Genomic DNA, 25,329 nt, shown 5'->3' on the forward strand with positions numbered 1-25,329 from the left:
GAAAGCACAAGAACAAAAAGCATTGCAGGAAACAAGATATCAGTAGCAATGGGAGGATAAAGAGGAGGTAGATAGCTATAGCTATCTACTTTTCATGTTCACTTTGCACGCACGGGGGTTTACGTCATTGAGTTTTGTTGTCAGATGTGCAGCACTGGGTTTCATCCTCTGTATGAAGATATAATCATAGGCAGTGCAGGATGTGCAATGAGGCTTACTTAATTTCAAGGGAAACCTTTAACTTCAGGCCTCTCCTGTTCTTTGAGCCATTGTTTTAACAGCATTATAGTTGCATTAATTTTGGAGATTTTGCAATCCCATGTTAATCCAAATTCCATTGAAGTCAGTACACAGACACCCATTGTCTTAAGCTGGGGGTTGGTTCAGGTCATTACTCTTCATATTGTGCGGAGGGAAAGGATGGGGATAAAGGGAAGGATGCAGTGGTATATCGGAGCTCAGCTTCCTTTTGTGCTTTCGTGGATGAGCTAAATGCTGCCTAAAAAAAGAAATGGAGGTGGGTAAATGTTTTTACAAGAGGATATTTTTTTTTATGAGGGAGCAGGAGGCATGGTGGGTGGGGGGGTTACAAAGCTAATTGTACAGCAGTACTTGTCCCAGATGGGAACAACAGAGTGCTTTGGCCAGAGAGTTCTTGATGCATCATCCCTCCCATGGGAAGATGTGTCCTTGTGCCAGTTTCCCTCATCTGCTCCCTCCTGCTGAACCACTGCACTGAAAAAAAGAGAGAACCCACCTCTGGTTCTCCTCAGTCTGCTTTAGGGGAAGGTCCAGAGCAAGCAGTTGCTATTCCCCTGTTTATGCATTTGTATGAGCAAATATTCAGCTATTTGAGGACATGTGGACCATTTTAATGTTGGTGCACCCACCTCTGCTTGGCATACCTCCTGCATTCATCCTGCTAGCCATTGTGGTGCACTGCGACCCAGCTGCTCAGTGTCCAAGTGTGGCTGCTATGGCTGGCACTGGTGCCTGTTGGCTGTGCTTCTGTGGGTGCTTCTCAGGCCTCCTTTCCCTGACAAATGTGTAGTGTAGATCTTGTGACCCATACTAGTCAATGGGGCAACAGCTTCATGGTACCCGGGCTTGAACATCGGCTCTGCAAACAAGTGGTCATAAGGCTCTCCAGTAGACCGTGTCCAGACTTTGAGCCAGCAAGGCAGAAATACTGAGTTAGCAAGTTCCCAAATTCCTGCATTTTGGCTTCCTCCCAGCAAGTGGGAGGTAGAGAGCCAATAAACCTCACAGAGACATGTGCCTTTGACAGCAGCCCCATGTACATGAACTGCTCTATTGCTCCTGGCCAGGAGCTGGGGCTCTGACACTTGCTGGATGAGGTTATAGCACTGGATCAGTGCATTTAGAGAGTTTTGTCTGCCTGGGCAATGGAGGGTGTGATGGCATTGCTGCATCCGTTCTGTTCAGCATGAGTAAGAGTCTGAGGGAGTATATGGCAGCACAGATCTTGCTGTGAGTTGCTATCAGGAAAGCACACAATGTCCTTTCCGGTATGGTATCCCTGCTGGTTTTAGCATACTAGCTGGATTAAACCTACTATAGATACATGTACTCATGCTGTGTCTGAATTTTGCTGAGCACAAATACCTGTGGGCTTGGAGCTAGCCTGTATGTTCAGAATGTCGTGCAGAGCTGGTCCAGGTTTTTCCTTTATTACATTCCATTACGTTCTTCTCTTAATTTCATGTTTTCTATTGAAAATTGTCAGGGGAGGAGGAGGAAGTGGGGACAAGTTGTTTTTAATTCTTCTCTAACACTGCTTTTAATTTTCACTGTGAGGAAAGGGGAAGGAAAAGAGGACTGGAAAGGAAAGATAATCCTTTTTTTGTTGCTTTTTGTCCAGTTTTGGTGCTGGAAAACTATCTGTTTTTCTTCTCATTTTCATCTTCATCCATTTACTTCTTGTATTCCTTTCTCCTAGTTTCTCTTGTCACAGGCGCTTACTTTCCTGAGGACACAAATAGCCACAAGTACTGATATTTGCATGGAAAGCAGGGAAGGGAACTTGCAAGAAAACACAGTGACTCGGGTAGAAATGTGCCTTGCTATCAAGCTAAGCTGGAGCCCTCTTCTTGAGCACTGAAGCTGCAAACTGCTGAGCCAAGAATGGGTGGATGGGCTTTGTGCTGGTGTCGGCCTGGTAAGGCAAACCGGGAGAGCTGCCCCTCCTCTTCTGGAAAAAAGCAGGAGATTTCCCCCTTGCTTTTCCTCACTGCATGTGGAGGAATCTCCTTTTGGGTCTTCTGGCTTGAGAAGTGGGGATTTTAAATGCGAATGGTGCTGGGCAGGGAGATTTAAGACCTTTTGTCATGCTCCAGTGCTCCCAGCAGGAGGTTTCTTAGTCAGAATTGTTCTCTGTCAGAGATCAGCCACTGCTTTTTCCATTCTCTTAATAGCAGTGGCTTTGCTGGGTCTTGCCTCGGGTCCATCTAGCCCCATAACTGGGTTACTGGTCAGAATTCTGATTTCAGCAGATATTCAGAGAAAGATGTTCAAGGAGGCATCTTCTCCCATGTACCTTCACCCTGGAGTGTCATGAAGAGGGTTATGAAGGAAGAGTTGCTTACCACCAACTTCTTCTCACGCCATTGGCTTCCTTGGTCACAGGTATGAAATGACACAGTTCAGCGCCTGATGTGCTCCATCTCCAGGCTCAGTGTTGTGTGCTGGTGTGGATGGTGGGCAGTGGGACTGAGAAAGGGGATTGGAAGATTACCCTTCCTAGTGCCTACCTACCACAGACGTACTGTTGCTGAGCAAGCTGTAGGTCACTGGGGCAAAGTGGCCTTCCTGCACATTCTGTTTTCCCTGTGGCCTCCTTCATGTTCAAAAGTAGAGAGCTGCAGAAGCTTGAGAAGATCTTGGGGTATCTCTTTAGGCCAATGATATCTGGTCTGTGGTCTTTGGGACTGAGCTGAACGCTATGTAGGAAAACTGTATTAAATAGCTTTTAGAAACTCAGTGATTTCATGCAGCTGCTCTCCAAAAATCAGGTAGTGGATAGTGGGCCAAAAGTACAGGAACCACTGATCTGGTCCATGTCCTGCTAGAGGCAAAGTACCTGCTTAAGCGTCAGTCAGCTCTCTATCCTGACTCTGAAAGCTGCCTGACGTGGAATTTTCACAGCCTCCCAGGAGCAGTTTGTTTCCGAGCTTTGCTGTTGTCATAGCTAGATAGCTAGTCTGAGACCTCGCTGCAAATTCTGTTGCTAATAAAGATGATGGGTAGGGAAAAGAGAACTATTTTTCTCATGCAAATTAAAGCCGTACTACATTTATCTCTTAGCATTTTTCTGTCTTCTCTTTCTTTTCTGTCCCTTTGATTTATCTATCTCTATTTTATTCCTACCTTCCTTCCTCCATGACGATCATTTTCTCCTTTCACAGAGGGCAGAAAGAAGCATCTGCTGTGTGTTATGGGTTCCCACTTAATCCTGCCTGATCCCCCACTGCTAGAAGGTTCCTTTCCCTCTGGTACCTTTGTGTCTCATACAGATGAGTTCGGAAGATTCCTGCAGGGGGTCCTGTGCTTTTGGGATGCTTCCCAACCAGTGCCTCCAGCCCCATCTCTCTCCTCTCTCAGCCCCAAAACCTCATGCTCAGATGCTAATGTTATCGCTCATTTCTTCTAGCGTGATGGTGCCTGGAGCTCTCAAATATGTTCATTAATTAAGCCTCCTGGGGTGTACTCCCTGCTGACCACTCTGTGTAAGTACATGGAGCTGGCAGAAGGGAAGAAAGGGGAAAGGACATGCCTGGTGCTGGAGCATACGCTGTGCATCCTGCTGCTTTAGCAGGCTCGCTTTAACAGTTGGTCATTCCTTAAAGCCTCAGCCCCCTGCAGAAGCGGAGAGGGCCTGGGATGCCTCGAAGGGGCAAAGAGACGCAATTGGATTTGACAGGATTTGCACCACAAATTAAGTGCTGAGTGTTAACGTTTGACACTCCAGCTCCATGGAGCTTTCGGGTAGCCCCTCGCAGAGAAATCTGTCAGAAACGCAAGCATCCAGAAAGCAGGGGGAAAACCACCCTGCCACCTCCTGTTTTTCACTTCTTGGAGGATGCAAAACACTGGATCGGTGCTGCATGGCCTTGTCAGCTCCAGTGAGCACTGTCATTCCGTAGCGCTGGAGAGGAAGGTGCTGTTATGCCAGGGAATTTTCACTCTGCTAACCCCCATACCACAGCTCCATGTTTGCTGCTTTTGTAGCACAGAGCTGGAGGTATGGATGGCAAAGTGAGCACAGGTCCTGGAGAGTGAAGATCCATGTGATGCCCTTCAACTTGAGAGCACTAATTTGCCCCTTCCTTCTGTTCTCACAGCCATGGGCAATCATGCTGTTGCAGTGCTGGGCACAACCACACTGCTTGGAACCATGTCCTCTTATCAGTGGGGGGCAATACTGGTGTTGGAGAGGAGAGTTGTGAGGGTCACTGACAGGGCTGCAGGGTAGGTGAGCCAGATACTCAATGCTCTTCTCGCTCTACCAGGGAAGTGCTGAGCTGCTAGTCACCATTTGAGGTGCAATGGGATTGTGGAGGTAGCATCACCATTTCTCTTGAATTAGAAGTATGAAGCAAACCCATTTAATTACATTTATCCAGGGATGTTCATGTCACAAGACTAATGGAAGGTTGTTTTAATTTCTTAGACTTCCACTCTCCAAGGATAGCTGGATATTCTTTGTCTGTCCTCTGTGGTTATGGATTGTTGCTGCTGTCTGAAGCAGTACTGTCTTCTGGCCTAGCAGAAATGCTGTATTGCTTTCTAGAGCTTGGAAAAGACATTTTGTGACACGAGTGTAGCAATACAGATCAGTAGGTCCTACTATAACGAAAGCTGCTCAAGCTGTTATAAAAAGCTGTTTCTCTGATGAAAGTTGTCCCTGGATGGGCAGCAGCCTTGTGCCAGTCTCTGTACTGCGCAGCCTCCCACAATACCAATTGTCATTAAAGCTGAATCCCTTCCATATGGCCTGTGTTTACTGTGCACATAAATAACATCCCTCTGGCAGCTTCAGAAGACAATTCCTTTTGAGCTGCTGTTGTTCTAAGGTTTATCCAGTGTAGTGCTGACCTTTCTTAGGCTGTTGGGTCCTTTAGCTCTTGCCCTGTTGTACTGTTCTGTAGCCATTCCACATCCTGCTTAGAGATAGCCAAAATCTCTGTAGGGATACAGGGCTCTTCCAGAGGCATCCAGTGTGCAGCTTTTCCCTCTGTGTCTCTGTGGGGTGTGGGTTTTAGGCCATGCTGATTTAGCGCTATGATCTCTCACATGTATACAGCTGAATTTATTCCTCTCTGCTTCTCAAGAAGTGTTTCTCCTAAGGTCATGTTCTAGTTTGCAATCTATTGCTTTGAGTAGTTATTACTTTCAACCTGCATGTAGACCTCGGGGTATGGCTTCTGCTCCTTCCATCAGTCTCTCTGCTTGTTTACCTGTCTTACCTCAATATCACATGCCTGAGCAGCACAAAGCATCGATGGGCTGAGGGGCCACTGCTCCTGTTCACAGCCAGGCAAATGGAGGCAGTAAGTTTTAGCCTTCTGACTTTGGGCTTGTTTATCTTATCTGGTTTTCATGGAGTTCAAGAGTAGCCTACAACCCCTGAGAGGTCTGGGGACCAGAGGCTGGAAACACCTCTTCCACCAGCCAAAACCATCTTCATGGTTATATGAGCCTCTGCAGCAGCATCACCCTCATGTTAACATCTTTGAACAAGGGAGAGCTGGTGTGAGCACTTGCAGAAGGCAAGGAAGCCAGGTCGGAGGAATACTGTAGAAGCAAATTCAGAGTTATTCAAACAGATGTTCATGAATATATTTTGCCATACTTGCAGAGTCTTAATTGTAATCTGAATTGATGGGCACATGAGTTTAAAGGTAGAGGACTGAATCTATGGAAGGAAACATGATCTAGGAGATGAATGACCAAGCTGGGCTCTGGAGAGTGAGGGCTCACGTTTAGCTCTGCACAAGCATGGGCAAGTCACCTGTGCTTATTGCCCCTCGCTTCCCATGGGTCCCAGGAGTACTTAGATCCTGCTGGGAGAACACATCTGCATCCTGAGCAGGCCTGTTTGTGTGCTGGATTGCATCTTCGTTCATGATTGTTGCTTTCCTTACTTTCTGCTCTTGGCAAATATAGTGGAGATGTGCCACCTTTTTGTGTCCCGCCTATCACTCATCTGTCCCCAAGACTCTCTCCTCCACTCCTCTCTTGTTTTCTCAGCTTTCATGGGAACTGTCAAAACCCTTGTTGGTGGGACCAGTCCTACAAAACCAGGTCTCTGTGAAGTTTTGGTGATGCTTTGCTTCCTGGTGAACAAGAATAGAGTCTGGGAAAGAAGCCAAAGCATGATTCTACTACAGTGATTATTATTATTGCCATTAGCAAATATGGCAGGAAAAGTTACTGTAAACAAGGGAGAGATAAGTACAATTTGTATGTGTTTAATCTCTTCTGTGTGTTTTTAATTTTCCTCCTTGATGGCAAGTGTTGCTTTAAAGCTAGAGACAGATTGCATCATTTTCCCCTGCAGCCTGGTGACATCGGGGTTGCCCATTGCATCGCACAGTGTATTCAGTCTCATACAGTACCTTTCACACAACAGATACCAGTCTCCACTGCAGATGAGAGGTCCACTCCTCTAATGCCATCTGGGAGGGTCAGAGAGGCATCAGCACCTCCATGGGGGGGGACATCACCTTCAAGAGCTGTGCTCGTTGCCCATACAACTTCCTCACCTGGGAGCTGCATAGGCAGCCCTCGCCTTGGCTGGCACAGTGGTTCATCTGGTGGGGACCCATCTGGCTGCAGGTGAGAGCAGCTTCCTGGGGATGGTCTCAGGTGGAGGATTTGGAAGGAAACAAGCCTGTGAGTGCAGGAAAGGGGGTAGGAGAGAGGCTGCTTTGTGACATTAACCTCTAGTGCAACTGTGCTGAGGTGGCTGTTAAAAACATAGATGCTTAAAAAGGAAGTTTTACCCCTTACAGTAAACATCGTGGTATCACAGACTATAGAGATGGAAATCTGCTCGGTCTACTGCAATATTGTTAAGATTGCAGCTGGTAAGACAGAAAATGCCTCCAGAAATCATTGTAAAATTCACACCCCCTCTACACATGCTGCCTTGTCCCTCAGTCCTCCCTCCCCAGGCAAAAAGAAAGGAGCACAAAAAAGTAAGTAAAACTGGGGGCTCAGCCTTGTGCTCCATGTTTCTAAATTACAACCTTTGTAGCATGTGGCATAGGGCAGTTTGGGAACAAGGGGCCTACAATGATGCTGGAGAGGGACTCTTCATCAGGGATTGTAGTGATAGGACAAGGGGTGATGGGTTCAGACTGAAACAGGAGAAGTTCAGGCTAGATATAAGGAGGAAGTTCTTTACTGTGAGGGTGGTGAGGTGCTGGAATAGGTTGCTCAAAGAAGTTGTAAATGCTCCATCCCTGGCAGTGTTCAAGGCCAGGTTGGACAGAGCCTTGGGTGACATGGTCTAGTGTGAGGTGTCCCTGCCCACAGCAGGGGCATTGGAACTGGATGATCTTAAGGTCCTTTCCAACCCAAACCATTCCATGATTCTATGAATTCTTCCTTTCACGATGCAAAATACTTCAGTTAGCCCTCTGAAAAAGGTCTTTACCCACAGTGAGCTGCAGCAGTCCAGACCTCATTGGGCACAGACTGTTTTCTCCTTAGGGCTCTGCATCCCACATCACTTTGTTAAAGCTGCAGGTGTTCATGGGCACTAGCAAGCTCAACACTGCAGCTGACCTGCAGAATTTGGTGTAAAGCCTCCCCAGCATTGCCAAGGCACTTGAATGAATGTTGAGGACAGTGATGGTTTTGATGCCCTTGGATAGGATCTGGTTGCAAAAAACCACAACTCCTGATAAAGAAGGGAGTGCTGCTTGGAAGTGTCCCACTTGTTCCCACTGGCTCTGGATCACAGAGTGAGGGGCAGTATTCTGAAACAGGACCCAGAGGCCCCTGCTCTGAGCCTTTCCCAGCTCTTGGGAACCACAGAAGGCTTCTCTGAGCTTTAGGAATAAATGGGGAGAGCAGTGAGTACCTGCTTCAAGAGAAAGGAAAGAGTTTGGAAAGACTTCTTTATGCAGAGTAGCACTGATCTGAGCTTTTAATAATGCAACGGACTTGTAAGTGTTCCAAACTGTGAGATTTTTGGAATGAATTTTTAATCCAGGGTTTAACATTAAAGATTAACATGTGCATTTTGAATTTCAAGATGGGAATTTACCCCCAAAAGGGTAAGACATCCTTCAGTGGCTTCTTCTCGTTTTGTTTCATTTTACTTCCCTGCCTTGGGGCATAAAGGCAAAAAACACAAATGAAGGGGAAAACCCAGCATCCAGGCTGTGCTTGGGGAATTCTCAACTTCTTGTTAAACCAGTGGCCGCTTGGGCTCTTTCATATTAATACTGCTCCTTGTGCTCTTAGACTTGGCAGGAGTGACAACATCTGTGTGAAGAACTGAGCCAGCTGTGCAGAAATCCATCTTCATTCAGAGTAGTTGTGTCCTTTGCTGCCTGGGCCTAAGCAGCTTCTTGCGTTTGTTAGAGGGAGAACGTTTTCAAAGTGCTTTGCAGAGGTTCTAACTTTAAAAGACAAGGGAAGCCTGTTCCAGCTTTATGTTTGCAAATGTTACGAGGTTCTGTAAAAGGGACTTTAGGACATGGGGAAGCGAGGAAAGAGAGGGCAAGAAGTGCTGGGAGGCTTTAGCACACATGGCTAACTGCTGGCATCAGAGAAGAAGGTGGTAAGGAAGGAGGCACATTGTCTTATACAGTAACAATCGCATCTGCATTCAGAAAGCCTCTTTCCTGCATTTCAAGCATGTTATGATGGTACTCGGTGTGTTTTGCAAAGCTGTTTAAGAGGTTTGTAGCATTTTGTGTGCATCTGACACTTCCTTCAAGGTAGCACTGCATGCCTCCTTGCCTGCAGTACTTTGGGGCAGGGCCTCTTGAGCATTTGCTCTTGACAGCTGTGTTTGCCCCCAACAGAGCTGAACGTAGTGAACCTTCTTGGTTTTGTTTTTCTTCTTGATAAGAAATGTGTGTGTAAATTTGAAATCAATACTAATACTTGGCGCAGTGGTGGAGAGCGTGATTAATGGGCAGAGCAAGACCAATGAATCACGTGCCAAAGTCCTATTCTTGTCTCACCATTGACCTGCTGTGTGGTGTGCAGGTGAGTTACACCTTCTCTCCATTTTGGTTTTTCTCACTGCAAAACGGGGACTCTCTGCATTGCCCCAGTGCCTTACCTGCTAGCATATTGTAGAGCTACATGTGCAGCACGATGCTGGATACCCAACTAGAGGTCTGTCACCAGCTGGAGGTGAGGATGATCAGCATTTGTGAATGAAACAGACACAATAACCTTAGCTTGGATGCTTAGAGCTACAGATGGCTCATCCCTCGGTACACTGTGAACAGAGAAAACCTCTCGGCATTAGAACTTGTTCCCTTTGCGCCCTGTGCTGGCACATACCCACATGCCAAAAGGGAATGGAGTAGACAGGCAGCAGGTTTGCAGTAATCTGACTGCTCACGTTTTATCTGTTGGTCCTGTTTCCACCATACAATGTAGGAATGATTATCCCAAATTGCTGGAGAGGATGGGGAAGAGGAAGAGAGTCTTATTCAGGGAAAGGACTTCAAAGTGCTTAAATAAGTGTGTTCCTGTGGCTCATGTGTGGAAGTGTCTGTGCCTGATACCGGACCAAACTTCACATGGAAACACCTATAGCTCCTGAACTCTGAGTATTCACAGAATCAGAGAAGAGTTAAGTTTGGAAAGGACCTTGAGATCATCTAGTTCCAGCTGAGCTGGAGTTGTTTGTAGGTAAAGCTGGTAACAAACTGGTCATCTATTCCAGGGAAGTGCTAATGTATCCTCTCTGTTTTGTCTCGCATCACAGTGAGAGTCCATATTTTTCAGTGAGTGGAACAAAAAATCAGGGGAAATTTCCATTGAGAAAAGATGCTGTTCACATGATGTTCAAAGCCACAGCATATTAAGGATGTGTGTGTATAACACTGTACCAGCACTGAATAAAATTATGCAAAGTCAGAATTTATGTAATAGCTGAATATATGGCAAAAGTTTAAATGGATTGAAATAAAGTGCTTTTACCTTATTGAACTGAAGTATGCCAATATTACCGTAATTAAATGGGAAAGTCAAAGCAATTCACTTTGTCTTCACTCACTGAAAATGTCATCAAAGTGAATATTCTTACAACCTATTTTGATTTTAATGAAAACTCTTTTCTCTTTTTTTTTCCCGGTGGAAAATCGTCCTTTTACAACCTCTTTCAGACAGCTCAACTCATAATCTGAAACATTCGATTACTGACCTGACATTTGCCAGATCAGAAGACAAATTGGCTTTTCCTACCTTTTCAATTTAGATGAAAAAAGACCCTGCCTTTCTTCGATTGTTTGTTTGCTTTCTGTTTGTTTTTAATAATTTTAATAGTTTTAAATCCAAAGTAGTTTGGGATTAACAAAATTTAAGATACGGAAGTCTAATGTCTTTGAACATCCCTATGAAAGCTGGTTTCAACCTGACTGCTTTTAGAGACTTTGACTGCTTTTATCAGGCTTGTTTTGAACATCACGTATGAGACAGGGAAGCTTCAGATGCATGTTCTCTCTTAAAGGCTCTCTGTTACGTCAGTGGGCCACAGGAGTTTTGTTATCAAAATGGATGCAAATGTGATTAGAGCTTTAAGCCCCAATTTTGCCGGATATTTAAGCATGTGCTTAATTCTGAAATATCAAGTACATTTCCAGTGACTTAACTGCCTTTAGTGGAATTGCTAGGGCATATCAAACCAGCCTGGGTATCCATGGCCAAATCAGGCCATCTATGTGGGCACTCTGCTAGCCATGCATAGATGAAACAGGACTCACACAGCAGGAAAACTTTGATGGGAGCTCAAAGGCATGGTGAAAACCAAAGAACATCTCCCATATATCCTTCTATTTTCAAAAAACTTGTGAATTCTCTAAGGTGAGAGCATTTCAATTATGAGACTCAAAGCTGGGGTGGACAGCAGGTAGCCACCTTGTTAGTATTGCCTTAGCTGAAAGCTGTGGGTTGCTGGACCATACCCTCTAAGACTCATTCTGGTGACAGTCCTCTCTGACTTCCAGGAGAATGGGATCAGTCTATAAATGAAAAATTCTCAGAAATGGCTGATTTCTTTTTCCTCAGGGGTTGCTTTGATTTAAAATTATGTAATTTTATGTTTGTTTGCATTAGGTACCTCTTTGTTGAGGGACCCAGCCCATCATAACCAACCACAGGGTGATGATGGTGCTTGGAGCATCCTGGTAATGGGTGAAGGCAGCTAAGGTGGGTACCCCAAGAAGCACTGGTGTACCTCTCCTGCATTTAGCTTGGAGATGTGTGGCCATTTTGTGAGGATTTATTTCCTACACCCAGGCCCTTCTGTTCATGGTCCCCTGCACTTCCCTAACCCAAGTCCCAGCTCCCATGGCCTCAGTGGGCTTCTGTCATATGTGCACTTTGAATCTCATCAACATCTGGGTGGGTAGATGCATCGTGTTCCTGTTCTCTTGCTGCCTCATAATTTCTTGAAGGTGCAGCAGCATCAAGAAGCCACCTGAGGTTCTCAGAGGATACCACTGGTGTCTGCAGGGAGGGAGCCACGCAGCAGAGTTTCCCTGGATCTTCACCCATGCTGTGCCTCATAGGGCAAGCACTGTTGCTATTTTATCCATCACCCTCTACTCTTTCTCCTTTTGGGGGAGGATCAACATAGCTCTTGATGCTTTGGGTAAAATTAGTTCAACTGTAGGTCAAGACTATTTGCACTAATGATGGTTGTGTCAGGATAGATGAGAAAGCCACTCAGGTGTGAGTTTGAACACTGTGTTTCAGTGACCTTTTTCCTGTAACGGGGGCACGAAGTGGAGATACATGCAGACCATGTCTCTTTCAATGCATTCTGTGTTGAAGTGTTAAAAGTCACTGATGAGCCAGTTCTGCTTCTCCCATCCTCACCTCTTTTCCCATCCAGCTGCACCCAGCGCTCCTGCCTCTCCCTTCCACACACAAATCATACATTCCAGCCTGCTCACCCAGCCATCCTGCCTTCCCCTCTACCAGCTTTAATCTTATTCCATATTGCCTCTGTCCTTCCCACTCAATATAGCATTGAGCATATTTAAACCTCAGGTTGTTTTCCCTTATTAAGCAGTTTATCACTATGTTGCTTTTTTTTTTTTTTTTTTTTTTAAACCAGGGGAGAAGGAAGAAATTTATTCTTTTGACCATAAATCATTTACAAAGCTGCTGGGCCGTTAATGTATATTTTATGGCTCAGCAAACAGAAAATAGAAGTGAGCGCCTTAGCAGAGCTTTGCCAACCTGTTCTAATTCCAGCTTCCTAACCCTGGCTGTTCCCTAGTGTTGGGAGCAGATCCATTTCTCTTGCAGAGGCACCAGTGGATGCCTTGTTGTCCCAAAGGAGGCAACTTTGCTTTGTCAGCAATGTCAGATGCTGTTGCCAGCACTTGGCACTGGTCCACACTGAAACACATCTCTGCTGACTGGGCTGTGCTGGGAGGATACTAACAATCAAATGGGATGGGTGGCGGGGAACTCGAGCCTGTTTTCCCCTTTAGGTCTTAGGTAGAGCTCTAATTAGTCTCCTGCTCTGGGGCAAGCAAGTTACACACAGCTCTTATCCCACGCAGCCTCATTCTGTACTTTGCGTGATGTGGGTTCAGCAGGCCTCAGGTATGGTTACAGATACCCATGGGGATGCTTGAGGATGCTTTCAGAGACAGTGACTGGCTATGGTGGTGGCTCCCAAATGTTAAAAGCTGACTTCTGTGAGGTTTTGCAACCTGCTCTGAGCAGCGTGCGCCTTTGCAGCTCTCAGTTAACTCCATGTCTTTTCCCTCTTTTAGGAAACGTAGATATCAATCTTTGTTGTGAAAGGTGCATTTTCCTTTCAGATGTGACTGACAAGCAGTCAGATAATTAAGAGGAGGGATGCGAGAGGTTTATGTTGGCATCTGAACTAGATAATGGGAAAATCTGTAGCTCCAAGATGTTGTTGCAGGCTTTTTGCAAACCCAAGCCGAGCTTCCTACCTTAAATGTACTTGCCATGAACATTTGATAAGCTTTCATTCCCAAGTCCCTTCAGCTAAAGTAACCTCCTAAGTTATCTGTGGTCATTTAAAACATTCCCACCCCTAGAAGTTCATTACTGTTGGATGATGCCTCCACTGTAGCAGTGAGCAGAGCAGGACTGTGCGTCTGCAATGCAGTTTTCCTCTTTCACAGTAAAACAAGTTAGCCCATCCTTACACCTTCCTCAACAGGTTATGCTTATCAATGCTTGGCTGTGAGATGGAGGCACAGCTTCCTTTCTGCTTTTGCTGGTCTGGGGGCAACGACCTTGTGTTGAGTGGCAAGACAAAAAGCAGAGGATGACAGCATCTTAAGTAGCTGCAACAGGATTCCCTAGAGCTGATCTATTACAGCACTAAGGGTGAAAGAGGAAAGACTGTATTTGCCAGTCTCAGCTTTGTAGAAGACACAGAATAAGGAGATACCTTTCTAAACTCAGCTAAACCTTCACTTTCCTCCTTGCCTGTGATTTTGAATACAGTGTTTCAGGCCTCGCTGGAGGACCTTAGGATGCAAAGAAATGACCGGCACTCCGGTTGCAAGCACACAGGGGTACCCTGTTTGTACCTTGGGTATGCTGCCTCATTGTGGCCTTCAGCCATCTTCTATAGACAGATTGCATGCTCCTCCTGATTTGCCCACCTGAGTCCTGGGAGGATGAGTCACTGATGACTCCGATGCTGGGCACAGCCAGGAATGGGAAAAGTTGACACCAAATGGTCCTATAAAGAGGGCTAAATTAGGCTTACATCCCCATCCACTCTTTCAATTCAGGGAGCAATGAGCGAGCACTTAAGTTCCTGGTCCCCTCTGGTCTTGCTCATCTGCCAAAGCACACAATTCCCAAACCTCAGTAGAGCAGCTGCTCCCTGACTCTCCTGCAAATGCTGTGAACTCAAGGACTGCCAGCTCAGATCACAGCAGTCTCTGTCTCCAGCCAATTCCGAATGCATCGGAGGGAAGTGTTAAACTTTCCATAATGTCCCTAATTGTGCAACACCATACCATGGAGAGGGGATTAATGTATGCCCCAGAGCATGGCCATTGATTAGTTTTATCCTAGCTAATGTCACTGTAGATTCTATTTATTTTCCTATTGATGTTCCTTCCTATTTTTATAATCTTGCTCTAATACAGTGCAGTTGTTTTTTTATCTCTAACTTGGATGCATACTGCATCCAAGGCAGCAGAGATGCAAGGCAACCATCCCAGCTAGCAGGAGATGCAAAGAAGGCAGCTTGAGACAGGCTGGATAGAGGCACAGAGCAGGAAATGGTACTGGGAGCACAGCAGGAGTCCAGAACTGGAAAGGAATTTTGGGTCATTGGGCCCCCAACCCTGCTATCACCATGGCATCTATAAACCAGATTTGTGCTCTTGTTAGCAGGCTGCTCGAACACTTTTGCATTTGAAGACTGTGACTAATTAAACACAAGGATTAAGATGTGTTGGAAGAGCCACGTTCAGGTCACACAGATAGCTTAATATCATCTGAACCCTGCTACACGAGAGAGCACAGCCCCTCTTGATTTTCCTAGTAGCTTTGAATGCTTAGCAGTTCAGCAAATCAAACCCTTGAGGTCTAAACCTGAGCAAATTCCATACTAACAAGGACCCTCTGGCCTCCTGAAGGTGATTGACTTGCTCAGCAGGACACAGGGAATCTCTTCCAGAAATGAGGAAGGAATCAACGGGAGGCAGCTGACACCATTCTTGAAGTGCATATAGCCCAAAGCTTTCCTGCCTATTTTTGGTCTTTAAGTTCAGTTTTCATCCCGCCTATGGCTGCAGGTTGGGAAGAGCAGTGACAGGGAAATGTGCTTCATGTCATCTCAATCAGACAGTTGTTTGAAATCCTCCTCACAGCTGGTCTGCAGAGAAAGACCTATTTCTGAAAGGGAGGATGGCAAGGGTGGTAGGGACTGCTATTCCCCAGGCCAACAGTGGAGGCTGGGGCAGAGTGGGTCAGCAGGAAGCTTCACTGTTAGCTTTCTGTCTAGTTCAGATGAGGTTATAAATGATAAGGCAGAAAGGTCAGTATGATCAGCACAGATTTACAGGTAGCCAATGTCCCTGATCAGCTGGTCTGCTTCTTGGCAACAAACACTGCAGGGCTTGAGTTAAAGACCCTGATGTTGTCTTCTCTCCCTGGATTATTGTTTGCTGTCCCACATGTCCCACAGGGTGGGCTGCAATCTTGGAATTGCTCTTACTATGGGAAAGTGGATCTATTTACTTGGGAGGTTTTATACTGGACAGATGACTAGATAGCACCAGTTGTGCCTGGTGATTTCTGCAGTGATAAATGTACTTAGATGTTAACTTGGCGTTTGACCTGTGTTTAACAGAGAGAGTAGTATGTACACAACTCAGAGGAAAAACTAGTGTCGGTGTAGGTTTAACACCTGTGTTATGGAAATCTTGATCTAAACCCATGCTAGGTGTGATAGTCTTCACACTGTTGGTTCCAGCCTGTCCTGCAGAGCCAGCAAGGATAGGAAGGAAAGAGTTGGATATTTTACTGTCAGATTACTACCCCATTGCTAGACCTGTGAGCCAGAAAGAGCCAGCATAAGCCTTATTTTGGGATATTGTCCCTATTCAAATAAAGGGAATAGGCTCACCTGATGCCCACAAGCTAGGGCATGGATGCAATCACCCTCCAGATGTGTGTGGACCAAAGTCTGCTTTCTCCTTGCTGTGAGCTAGCAGAAGGTCTACAGTGTGGTGGAAACATTTCTTCTTCTCACTATTGCTGCCAGCATAATTGTTCCAAGTAGGTCTCTACCAAGCATCCTCCCCAGGAAAGTCTATACTAGGGCACATTGGCCCAGAGCTACAGTCTACTATGACAATGTGCATCTGTCCCAGATACCTGCCCTGCAGAATGCATTTGGACGCTGGGAGCTTTTCCCATGGTAGGATTTCCTTAGTGAACTGGAAATAATTCAGCCCAGCTGGGCGTTAATTCAGACCTGTGCTTGGTGATGTTGGTCCTACAAACAGGGTAGAGTCTATTGCAAGCTGCCTCCAGGTACTAGGCTGGGTGAATACTGCTTTTGGTTAGATTCTGAATTAGCAAGGATAACACATCTAGAACGACAGGAGGATACGCAGTTCCTTGTGAGAATGGGCAAGACCAGTATTCAGGCAGCTTGTGGAGCAGCCTGTTTGGATGCTGTCATATCAGGCTGGATAACTTCAGTGTTATCAGTGCTTGCAACTGCAAGTCAGCTCCTTCAAGAGCCTTTGAATGGTGTCTGCACTAGCAGGTCCTGTGGCAGAAGTATTCCCTGCATCCTGCTGTCTCCTCCACCTGAGTCACTCCTTCCTGGGTATGAGTTTTGCTGCTTTCAGTGTGTTGGGTTGGCAACATGCCTCGGCTTGTTTGGGGTGGGAGATATGTCTCCCCTCTGGCACAGAAGGCAGCTTTGGTCCTAGACTCAGAGATATGGGGCAGGACAAAGGCACAGTGACTTGTGTTTTCCTTTTATCTCAGGAAAAAGACTTTTCTGCAGTTTCTCCCTCTGTTGCCAGGTTGAACACCAATGTTCCTACCCTGTTCTTGAAGCTTTTGAGCGACCTCATCTTTGCCTCTCTAACAAGGGACCCAAAATGTCATACTGCCAAAGGCATCTTCCCCAGCACATGGCAAAAGGATAGCTAATTGCGCCAGGATGGATGGGGGAGCAATTCCCTGGGTTTCAGATGCAAGCTGATACAGCTTGAAGCTTTATTATCATTTCCCCCCAGCCACACACATCTCTGTGAGTGTTCCCTTGAGGTCTAGAGATGCAGAATGCGCGCAGCTGAGTTTTTTCATCCCTTTCACACCTTTTTCCCCTGGTCATTTGCTTCCCTGGTTTGCCAGCACTGCAGAGTGAACCTGTACCCTGGCTTCTGCATATGCAAAGTCATGCTAGTCCAGCTTTCCACACCACTGAGTATCAGGAGGTTGCTGCTAGCAGGTGCAAATGCTGCTGACTTGCCAAGAGCTCTTGGGGGCACTTGCAAAGTCGAGAGTGTCCTCTAGAAGAAAGTGAGGCTGGAGCTTGTCTTTCATGGTGTGAATGATCCTCCAAAGAAACCTGGTTTTTTCTGTGCTCCTGGGAGATCAACACTAAAGATGATGGGGAAAGACCCTCTCTGCGCACTATACTGCAACCCAGCCACTGATAACCCACTGAGCATGGTTGCTTCTGGCAACCAAATGCTGGGGATGATCCAGCAGTAGAGGAGGGCATGCCCTTTGCACAACTTCAACAGTGTGACCACAGTGCTTCCTGAAGGCGCAGACTGAGGTCCTCATGGTCTGTGACTACCTGTCATCATGATGACATGGACTGGTGGTTGTGCATTGGCTGTTCATGTTATAATCTGGCCTGTTGATGTGAAGTGGTGGTGGTGGAAGTCCTCATTTCCCCCACTGTCAGCCAAGGCAATTTTCTGGTCTTGCTGGTAATCTCTAGCAGAGAGATTGGAAGTGAGTGGGAGCTGGGAACATTTTCAGTCAATTTAGTCAAAGTGCTAAGATGTGCCCATGTCTTTCAGCTTCACCACATCTCATGTATTCTGAAGCCTCTAAGGTTTGCAACCCTTGTAGGACAGCTGGTAAACGTGTGGCAGCACCTGCCTTCCCCTCCTCATGCCCAGCAGGGAGGCAAATGCTGGTTGTGGGACTGGGCCTTACACACTTGTGCCATGATGTATGACCTATCTACACAGACTCCTTCATGGATGCTAGGGGAGGGAGCAAAGTGTGCTTACTTGGAAAGCCAGCAGTGAGCTATCACAAATGAAACCAGAGTGATCTGTTGCCAGATAATTACTTGGTCCTTGAAATAGGAAGGAACTCTAAAAGAGCCTCTGTAGCCAAAACATTGTTCTGCTGGCTGGGTCCCGCACAGGGGACACAAAAGTGGAGCATCTGTTCTAATTAGCGATGGGAGCTTGCTGCATCAGGATCAAAGGAGAGAGCCTTTACTGAATCAAGCTAAGATCAAAGTGTCCTACGTACAGGAAGGGTCCGTTCCTCTTTCTGCTGACAGTGGCGTACCCTGTTCTTCCTCTAGGCATGCTGCTTACAGGGATGCTTAATTACTGAGTAAGGAGGAGTCTGCACATACAAGAGAGGGTGTAATGGCCATTGTAATCCAATTCTAAGAGATGATTTGTCGTGATCAATGCTGCTTGTCTCTCACAAGTCATTAAACTTCTTTGGATGCTTAGAAAAGATCTGAATTGTGTGCCCTTGCAAAAGGAGATCCTTTAAAAAATCCTTCACCTGTTTTTTCTGACCTCTTATGTGCAATTTTACTTAGTAGATTGGCTGTATGTGTGTTCATATGTCTATATTTGCATTTATATTTACCCAAGGGGATTCAAGTCCTCATTCCTTAGGCTGCATTGAAAAATCCTCATCCCAGTGGATATGCTAAATTTGAGATCTCTTCCTCCCTCTCTCCCCTGCCTCCCTCCTTTTGCATTAATGCAAAGCCATGTTTTTGCAACCCCTAACTTTGGAATGTTTAAACATATATCGTTTGGTTGAGTTTTCCTACTAGGTGTCTTCCTGGGCATACAGGTTTATAAGCATATATGTCTTTGTGAGCATCCACCTGTGTCTTGGGCCATGAGTATTGGTGTGGAAGGATGCAGTCATGTAGATACATAGTCTGAGAGACAAAGAAAGACACTGTACTTTCTAAGGAGGATTTGATCTTTGGTCTTTCAACTGTCTCCCTAAGAGAGGAGTTGTGTTATAGTGATGTCCCCCAGTGCTGTGCTAACACACCTGCTTCCCTTGTTTATGCTTGTGGAAGAGGACTTTGCCTACCTTTGGTCTCCTGACTCTCCTATTGCCTTGTTTAAGCTTACTTGTCAGAAGCGGTTGTGTGTCTTTTCCTCCGCTGTAGCCCTGCAGGTGCCACTTAGCTTAACAAAACGAGTCTTTGCCTTTAAATGCCTCCTTCCTCGTACACATCCAGGGCCAAAGAGCAGCTGACAAGCCCTGGGATATATGAGGCAAAGGCAAGTCTGAGGAGCTGGCTTGCCAGCTGGTTTAACAAGACAGAGACAGGACAGCATGGTCTGTGTGGGGTGCTCATCTTGCATGTCAGGTTCGAAACGGCTCCCTTTAGCAAGGCAAATGGACAGGAACCTCAGCTCTTCCTTAGTGCACCCTCTTCTCCCCTGAAACCACTTCATGGTATTCAAATTAAAAAGGATGCTGTGGTCCCTTGAAAGGGGAAGGGGATCATGGGGCTGTGGGATGCTGCAGGGTGGGAGTTGGGTACTGGCAAAGCAAAGGGAATATTATCTATTTCTTTTCGTTTTATAAAGTGTTTATAAGTAGATTGGGAAATTCCCAAATGTATTGAAAAGATATTTATAAAGTGAAGAAATTATGCATGTTCTATTTTAGTGTTTTTATTATTCTGCAGGATGTTTGCAATCAACTAATAGTAAATATTAGGAGTAGCAAGATTGTGGCAAGGTATGAAAATCACATCAGCTTGATGACTGAGTGATTGATGTAACTAACCTTGCAATGCAAACTGGAAACTCTGCCTTTTTCAGTGAATTTACTATTAGTGAATACTCACACTTAAGCATTACTTTTTCTGACTGACAATTTGAATGTGTGGGGTTTTTTTGGAGGGGATAAGGGATGGGGCTGAAGAATACGTGCTGCTGTTCCAGATCAGATGAGTGGCTGGTTTTCCTCTCATGGAGAACATCTTATTAAATCTATGCTGAACATGGCAGAAGAGCTTTCTGCATCATGGTGGAACAAGAAGTTAATCCAATAAAAGTCCAAATTGTTGTAACTCTGCGCACTGTTTAGCACATGGATGATGTTAGACTGGATGAGTAGTCATGGCACGGTAGCCTTCAACTCTAGGCCTGCAGAAAAGATGATCCCTCATCAGGGTCATATTCAGTAAGTGTCACCTCCAGACTTGACATGGATCACTTCTGGGCTACTGCCACTGCTTGGCCAGACACAAGCAATTGAGGAGTCCAAAACCATTCCCAGTCTGTTCACCACAGAGGCAACTGGAAGGCAGATGCTTTGTAATAAAGGTGGTGCTTATTACTGGCTCTTCAAATGATTTACTTCCACTTGCTGCTGACAGCCCTGCATAGGAGATTGATGGATCTCAGCTGCTGCTCCTCATCCAGGCACCTAATTCTCTGAGATGTTAGCACCAGAGATGAACTATTTCCCTAGGACCTTCCAAAATGTTCCATACTTTTAAACATGTGCGAAGCCTCTGAGGAAAGTCAGGGTATTTTTTTTTTGTGCAAAGTAAGAAAGTAATGAATTTGACTTGGAGGCATTAAAACAGCATTTTGTCTAGCTGTGTTCTGAAGCACTTCTGAGCTTCCCTGAACTACCTGAGGCTTTGGAGGAGGGAGACACAGAGGAGAAAGGTTGCTGAGGATTTGCAGCAACCTGGGGTACTGCAGCTACAGGGCAATCAGTCCAAACCCAGACAGTCATCATAGGCTCTTCAGATGCTAGAAACTTTGGACCTGTAGCATCTGAAGCTCAGTGCCTTCAGGCTTTGAGCAGCCCATCTCTCCATTAGGAAGGCTGGGAAGGATCCCACAGAAGACAAGTGTGTGGAACAAGACCCACCTTATTCTCAGAAATCATCCTGTTTTATTTCTTCATAGTTCAGAGAAAAGCTTATTCTTGTGAAGCATTTCACCTACAGCAAACCAGTGTCTCTTAGCAGAAAATAGAAGCTTTGCTGGCAGCCTTTCCTGGGGTCAACAAGACAATAAGGTAGTCCATGGACTACACCTAGGTGCAACTTAATATTCTGATGTTGCCTAAGAGCTTGAAAACTCCTTACCTTCTCCTCCAACAGCCTCCGACATACTTTTAGCAAGAAGATGGTGAGCTGTCACATAGAGAGATGATTTTTGGAGTCAATATTTTGAGGTTTTTTTTTTGGGAAAAATGGGTTAAAGGATTCCAGTGGTATTCAAAGTGGTGATGGTTAATCCTTGGTTAGTTTCATTTGATGAGATATTGGCAGTAGGAGGCATTTCCCTGTGTGACTTGCAGTCTAAAACCTTCAGCCTTTTAGCTGCTGTGCTGGGAAGCTGGGACTTATCCGGCTTTGAGCCCTTGTCTAGCCTGTGTGGAATGCAAATAACTGAATGATGGAAATGCTGAGAAATAAATGAGATTTGATGAGATCCTTCATTATCAGTAGTTATTTTTCATCAGCTAGATAGTAATACCTGGTCTGTAAGAGTTTTACATTTTTAACTCTTTAAAAGTGGCACTAAAATGTTTCTGCTTATGCAGGACTTTGTGGGACATAGAAGCATGGGAAGAACTCTTCTTACTGCTTGGTGAAAATCTGTGGAGTGCAGTTTCCTTTTCTGTTTCAGTGATGTTGGGTATCATTAAGATTGATGGGTTCAAAAGCAGACTTTGTTATCTCTTAGGCACAGCTTGGCTACTCCTACAGCTCTCCCTGTTCCTAAAACAAAACCTATTGTTTTCAGAGGCTCTGAAACTAGAGTGCTCTCACTTAAAAGGGCCACCTATCTGCACATGTCTGTGCAAAAGATCTGCATGAGAGCAGCCTGATCTGTTGAAGGAGGAATAGAATTCTTTTTAGCCTGAAATAATCAGTAAAGTATAACTGTGTAAAACCAGGATGCTGCTGTCATGACCTGAAAATGTATGTGGCCACTTGCAATGCTTGCACTAGGTGTCCTCTGGAAATGCTTGAACTGATTGTTCTTCTCTTTCCAGGTCTGGTGAGTCCTCTGGAGGTGTCAGTCAGTTCAGGGAGTATCCAGGTTGCACGAGGCCAGACAGCAGTATTGCCCTGCACCTTCACCACTAACGCTGCTCTCACTAACCTTAATGTCATCTGGATGGTCATTCCTCTTTCTAACGCCAACCAGCCTCAACAGGTAGGTCCTTTCTTACCGAAACATGTAATTCTTTGGGGATTTCCTTTTCTTCACCCTTTTCATGCTGATCTGGATGTAGATGCTTTACAATGTTGAGTCTCTGGTTGTCCCAGAGCTTCATTGTCCCTTCATTGCTGAACATGCCCCTTGGATCTTACATGAATCTGTTTTCTTCAGTGCTTTGCTAACCGATGCACACTGTGTCCTTGGCCACCTTGGCTGGAAGTGCATTTGGGGCAGGTGTATGTGGGACTGTGTTGCTGCCTGGACCTTTCTGTTCAAAAGAGCACAGGAGATGTAATCCATGTTTTGGTGCACTGTATATTGGATTTGGAGGACCTAAAAGCAGCTTCACACTTAAACGGGTGAAATCTATGTAAAATGCCATAACACAATCCATAGACTCTTCTCCCCTTTTGCTTCTTTTCTTTTGAACTGTCAGTTGCTTATGCAAGTGCCATTCTCATTCATCTGCAAACGAGAGCCTGTTGTGGTGGGCATAAGCATCATAAGCTGAGATCTGTTTTTTGCCCACAAACTCTGACAGCAGGAGATTACTATTGCTCTGAAATGCATCTGTCTTGGGTCACACTGCCCTTATCACATTTGTTATTTGGTTGTGAGAACCTGCACTGAGGAGTACTTGCTCCTCAGGGACTTGGTCTGAATACATACAGCTATATAAGCCATCTGGCTGGCAGAGGCTGTGCAGGTTCAGGGTTTACATTGCCTGTCATTCAGTTCATCCCAGTGATCTGCAGTAAGTGTGAAATCATGGCAGCACCTTACCGGCTGAGACTCCAAATGATACAGTCCACTGGGGAGGTGTTTCTCAGCAAAGTACTCACTGACCTGCAGAGAATCTCTGCTTCTCTACATTGATTCTGTCCAAGTGGGTGATGAGTATTATATGAAGCAGGCTGGTGCTGCCAATCCAGCTATGGAAGACCGGGGTATCTATCTGTTCTGTTATCTTTGTGAACATCTTTATTACATAAAATAGGCTACAGAGTGTGTTCTTTTAGTGAAAACACCTCTACTAGGATGGGTCTGCCTTGGACAACTATATACTGAGGTCTGGTTATTTAGAGATCTTTAAGGAACTGGTCCATTTGGCTTTGGAAGCTCACATTTTGCGTGCTGTTCTTTCTCCTTACTCAGTTTTGTTTGAGCTCTCTTTTCTTTTCCAGGTTATTCTCTACCAAGGGGGTCAGATCTTTGGTGGTGCACCCCAATTCTATGGGCGAGTGGGGTTTGCTGTGACAATGCCAACCACCAGTGCCTCGATCTTCATTAACAACACTCAGCTATCGGATACTGGCACATACCAGTGCTTAGTCAACAATCTTCCAGACCGAGGCGTCAGGAATATTGGAGTCATTGGACTTACTGTCTTGGGTGCGTTTGTTGGTATTATGAGGAAGATGGGAGAAAGGGGGACAAAGGATTCTCTGTGCATGATAGTGCATCACAACAGAGAAATACGGTAGCGTACACATCGAAGCCCATTGGCATCCTGTGGTGAGGGATGGTATTGTAGGAGTTTGTAGGGCACACAGTCTTCATATGTAGGTAATATGTAATGGAGTTTCAAATATGGTGAAGAGAAAACTTTTGTGGAGTTGCAAAGAAGCATGAATTAAGTATGAGAGCATCCTGGAGAGCTGAAGGGACCAGAAGAGTTTTGAGGAGAAGAGAATGACTAGAGATCTTTGCTTCCTTTTCATGAAAGCAGTTAATACTGGATGATCCCTAGGATGTTAAGTACTCCAGAGCATGTGCCATTATAGGGATATGAAAGCAAAACCCGACCGCAGCAACCTCTATTAGCTCTCACCACTCTTACTGTCTCAAAGACAGAAATGTTCACCTTTTTCTCTAGGGAGGGATCTAAGATAACTGAGTCCTGTGAAAGTCAGCAGTGGTCTGTAAACTTGATAGGCCGGTGGGTTAGGAATCTTTGTGAATTGTCACGCCGCAGATCCTAAGGGATACTTGTCTGCTACCTCCCTCTTTTCCCCTTGTCAGCTCTTGCCAGTGTCCTTGCTTTCCCCAGTAGCCCATACCCAGAAAGAGCCTGAACTCCACTGTTTGGTTGTATTTCCTGACCTGCTGTCGCCCTCCCCTCTTCTCTCGCAGTTCCTCCATCTGCCCCGCTTTGCAGAATCCAGGGGTCCCTGGACGTGGGCAGCGATATCACACTGACCTGCAGCTCGGAAGAAGGCATTCCCCGACCAACATACCTCTGGGAGAAACTGGACAATGTTCCCAAGTTACCCCCAACTGCCACACAAGGTGCTCATTCTGTTGATTATCCTCTTATTTCCCAAGTGACAGCCTGGGCTTTCCTTTCTCTGAGCTGCCAGAGGTGGCATGGCTCATTGAGTGTTTGTCACCACTTGCATGGTCACTTTGTTGGAACAAAGATTCCTAGAGCCCATGGTGGACTAGGTATCCTCCAGTAGCCACTTAAACTTTCATGGGGTTTTGATACTGAAACATGTTCCCCTTTGAGGAACAAGGATCTGGTTGAATGGGAGAGAGACAACATGGTTGCCAGATGTTGGCATGTGGCTGGAGATCTCAGCTGCTGACTCACCTGCATTTTAAACCAAATGAAAGGATCATAGACTAGAAACTGGGAGAAGGGAAGCAGAATCATCCCAAGAAAATACTGCCGAGCTTCTCACATCAAGATCCCTGTTCTCTGCTATAGCTACCTTTCATTCGTATGTAAAAGCAAGGCTCTGATCAGACTGGGTATTGCCCAGCTCCAAATCCCATCCATAAGATTTCTAAGCCTAGGTGTCCTGACCAAGTAGTGATAGCTGTACTTTTGCCCTTTATTTTTCTGTATTTTAAGAATACACAAGCATTTTCATTTTACATAATTCAGGAAAGAAGAAAAGTGGCAGAGCATGAGGTGGGAAGCCCAGGGATGGGCATGGCAGGGGTTCTGCAGGGCAGGACTGACCTTGGTAGATGAATCTGGGTATAGGTAACGGGACATATCCTCCTTCCTCCTTTTTCTCACACAATGCTGAGAGTCCCAAGCTTTCATTTGCAGAAATTCAGCTATAAGAAGAAAAAGAAACATCTAGTGTAAGCTCCTTAAGACCTAATCTTGCCTATGGTTGGGAGGGGTGGT

At 45.6% G+C, this 25,329-nt stretch overlaps 1 protein-coding gene across 1 annotated transcript in view; it reads left to right on the forward strand.

Moving 5' to 3' along the window:
- Positions 1-25,329, forward strand: part of IGSF11 (immunoglobulin superfamily member 11) — a 102,730-nt gene that overhangs the window by 75,501 nt on the left and 1,900 nt on the right. Inside the window, exons 2-4 of the mRNA XM_057404160.1 lie at positions 22,018-22,181; positions 23,372-23,579; positions 24,321-24,476. Coding sequence (XP_057260143.1) covers positions 22,018-22,181; positions 23,372-23,579; positions 24,321-24,476 — 528 coding nt within the window. The remainder of the gene's footprint in view (positions 1-22,017; positions 22,182-23,371; positions 23,580-24,320; positions 24,477-25,329) is intronic.

The sequence above is a fragment of the Pezoporus wallicus genome, unplaced genomic scaffold (genome assembly GCF_028554395.1).
Source record: "Pezoporus wallicus isolate ANWC-B61680 ecotype Strahan unplaced genomic scaffold, APGP_CSIRO_Pwel_v1 contig_6598, whole genome shotgun sequence".
Taxonomy (NCBI): domain Eukaryota; kingdom Metazoa; phylum Chordata; class Aves; order Psittaciformes; family Psittacidae; genus Pezoporus; species Pezoporus wallicus.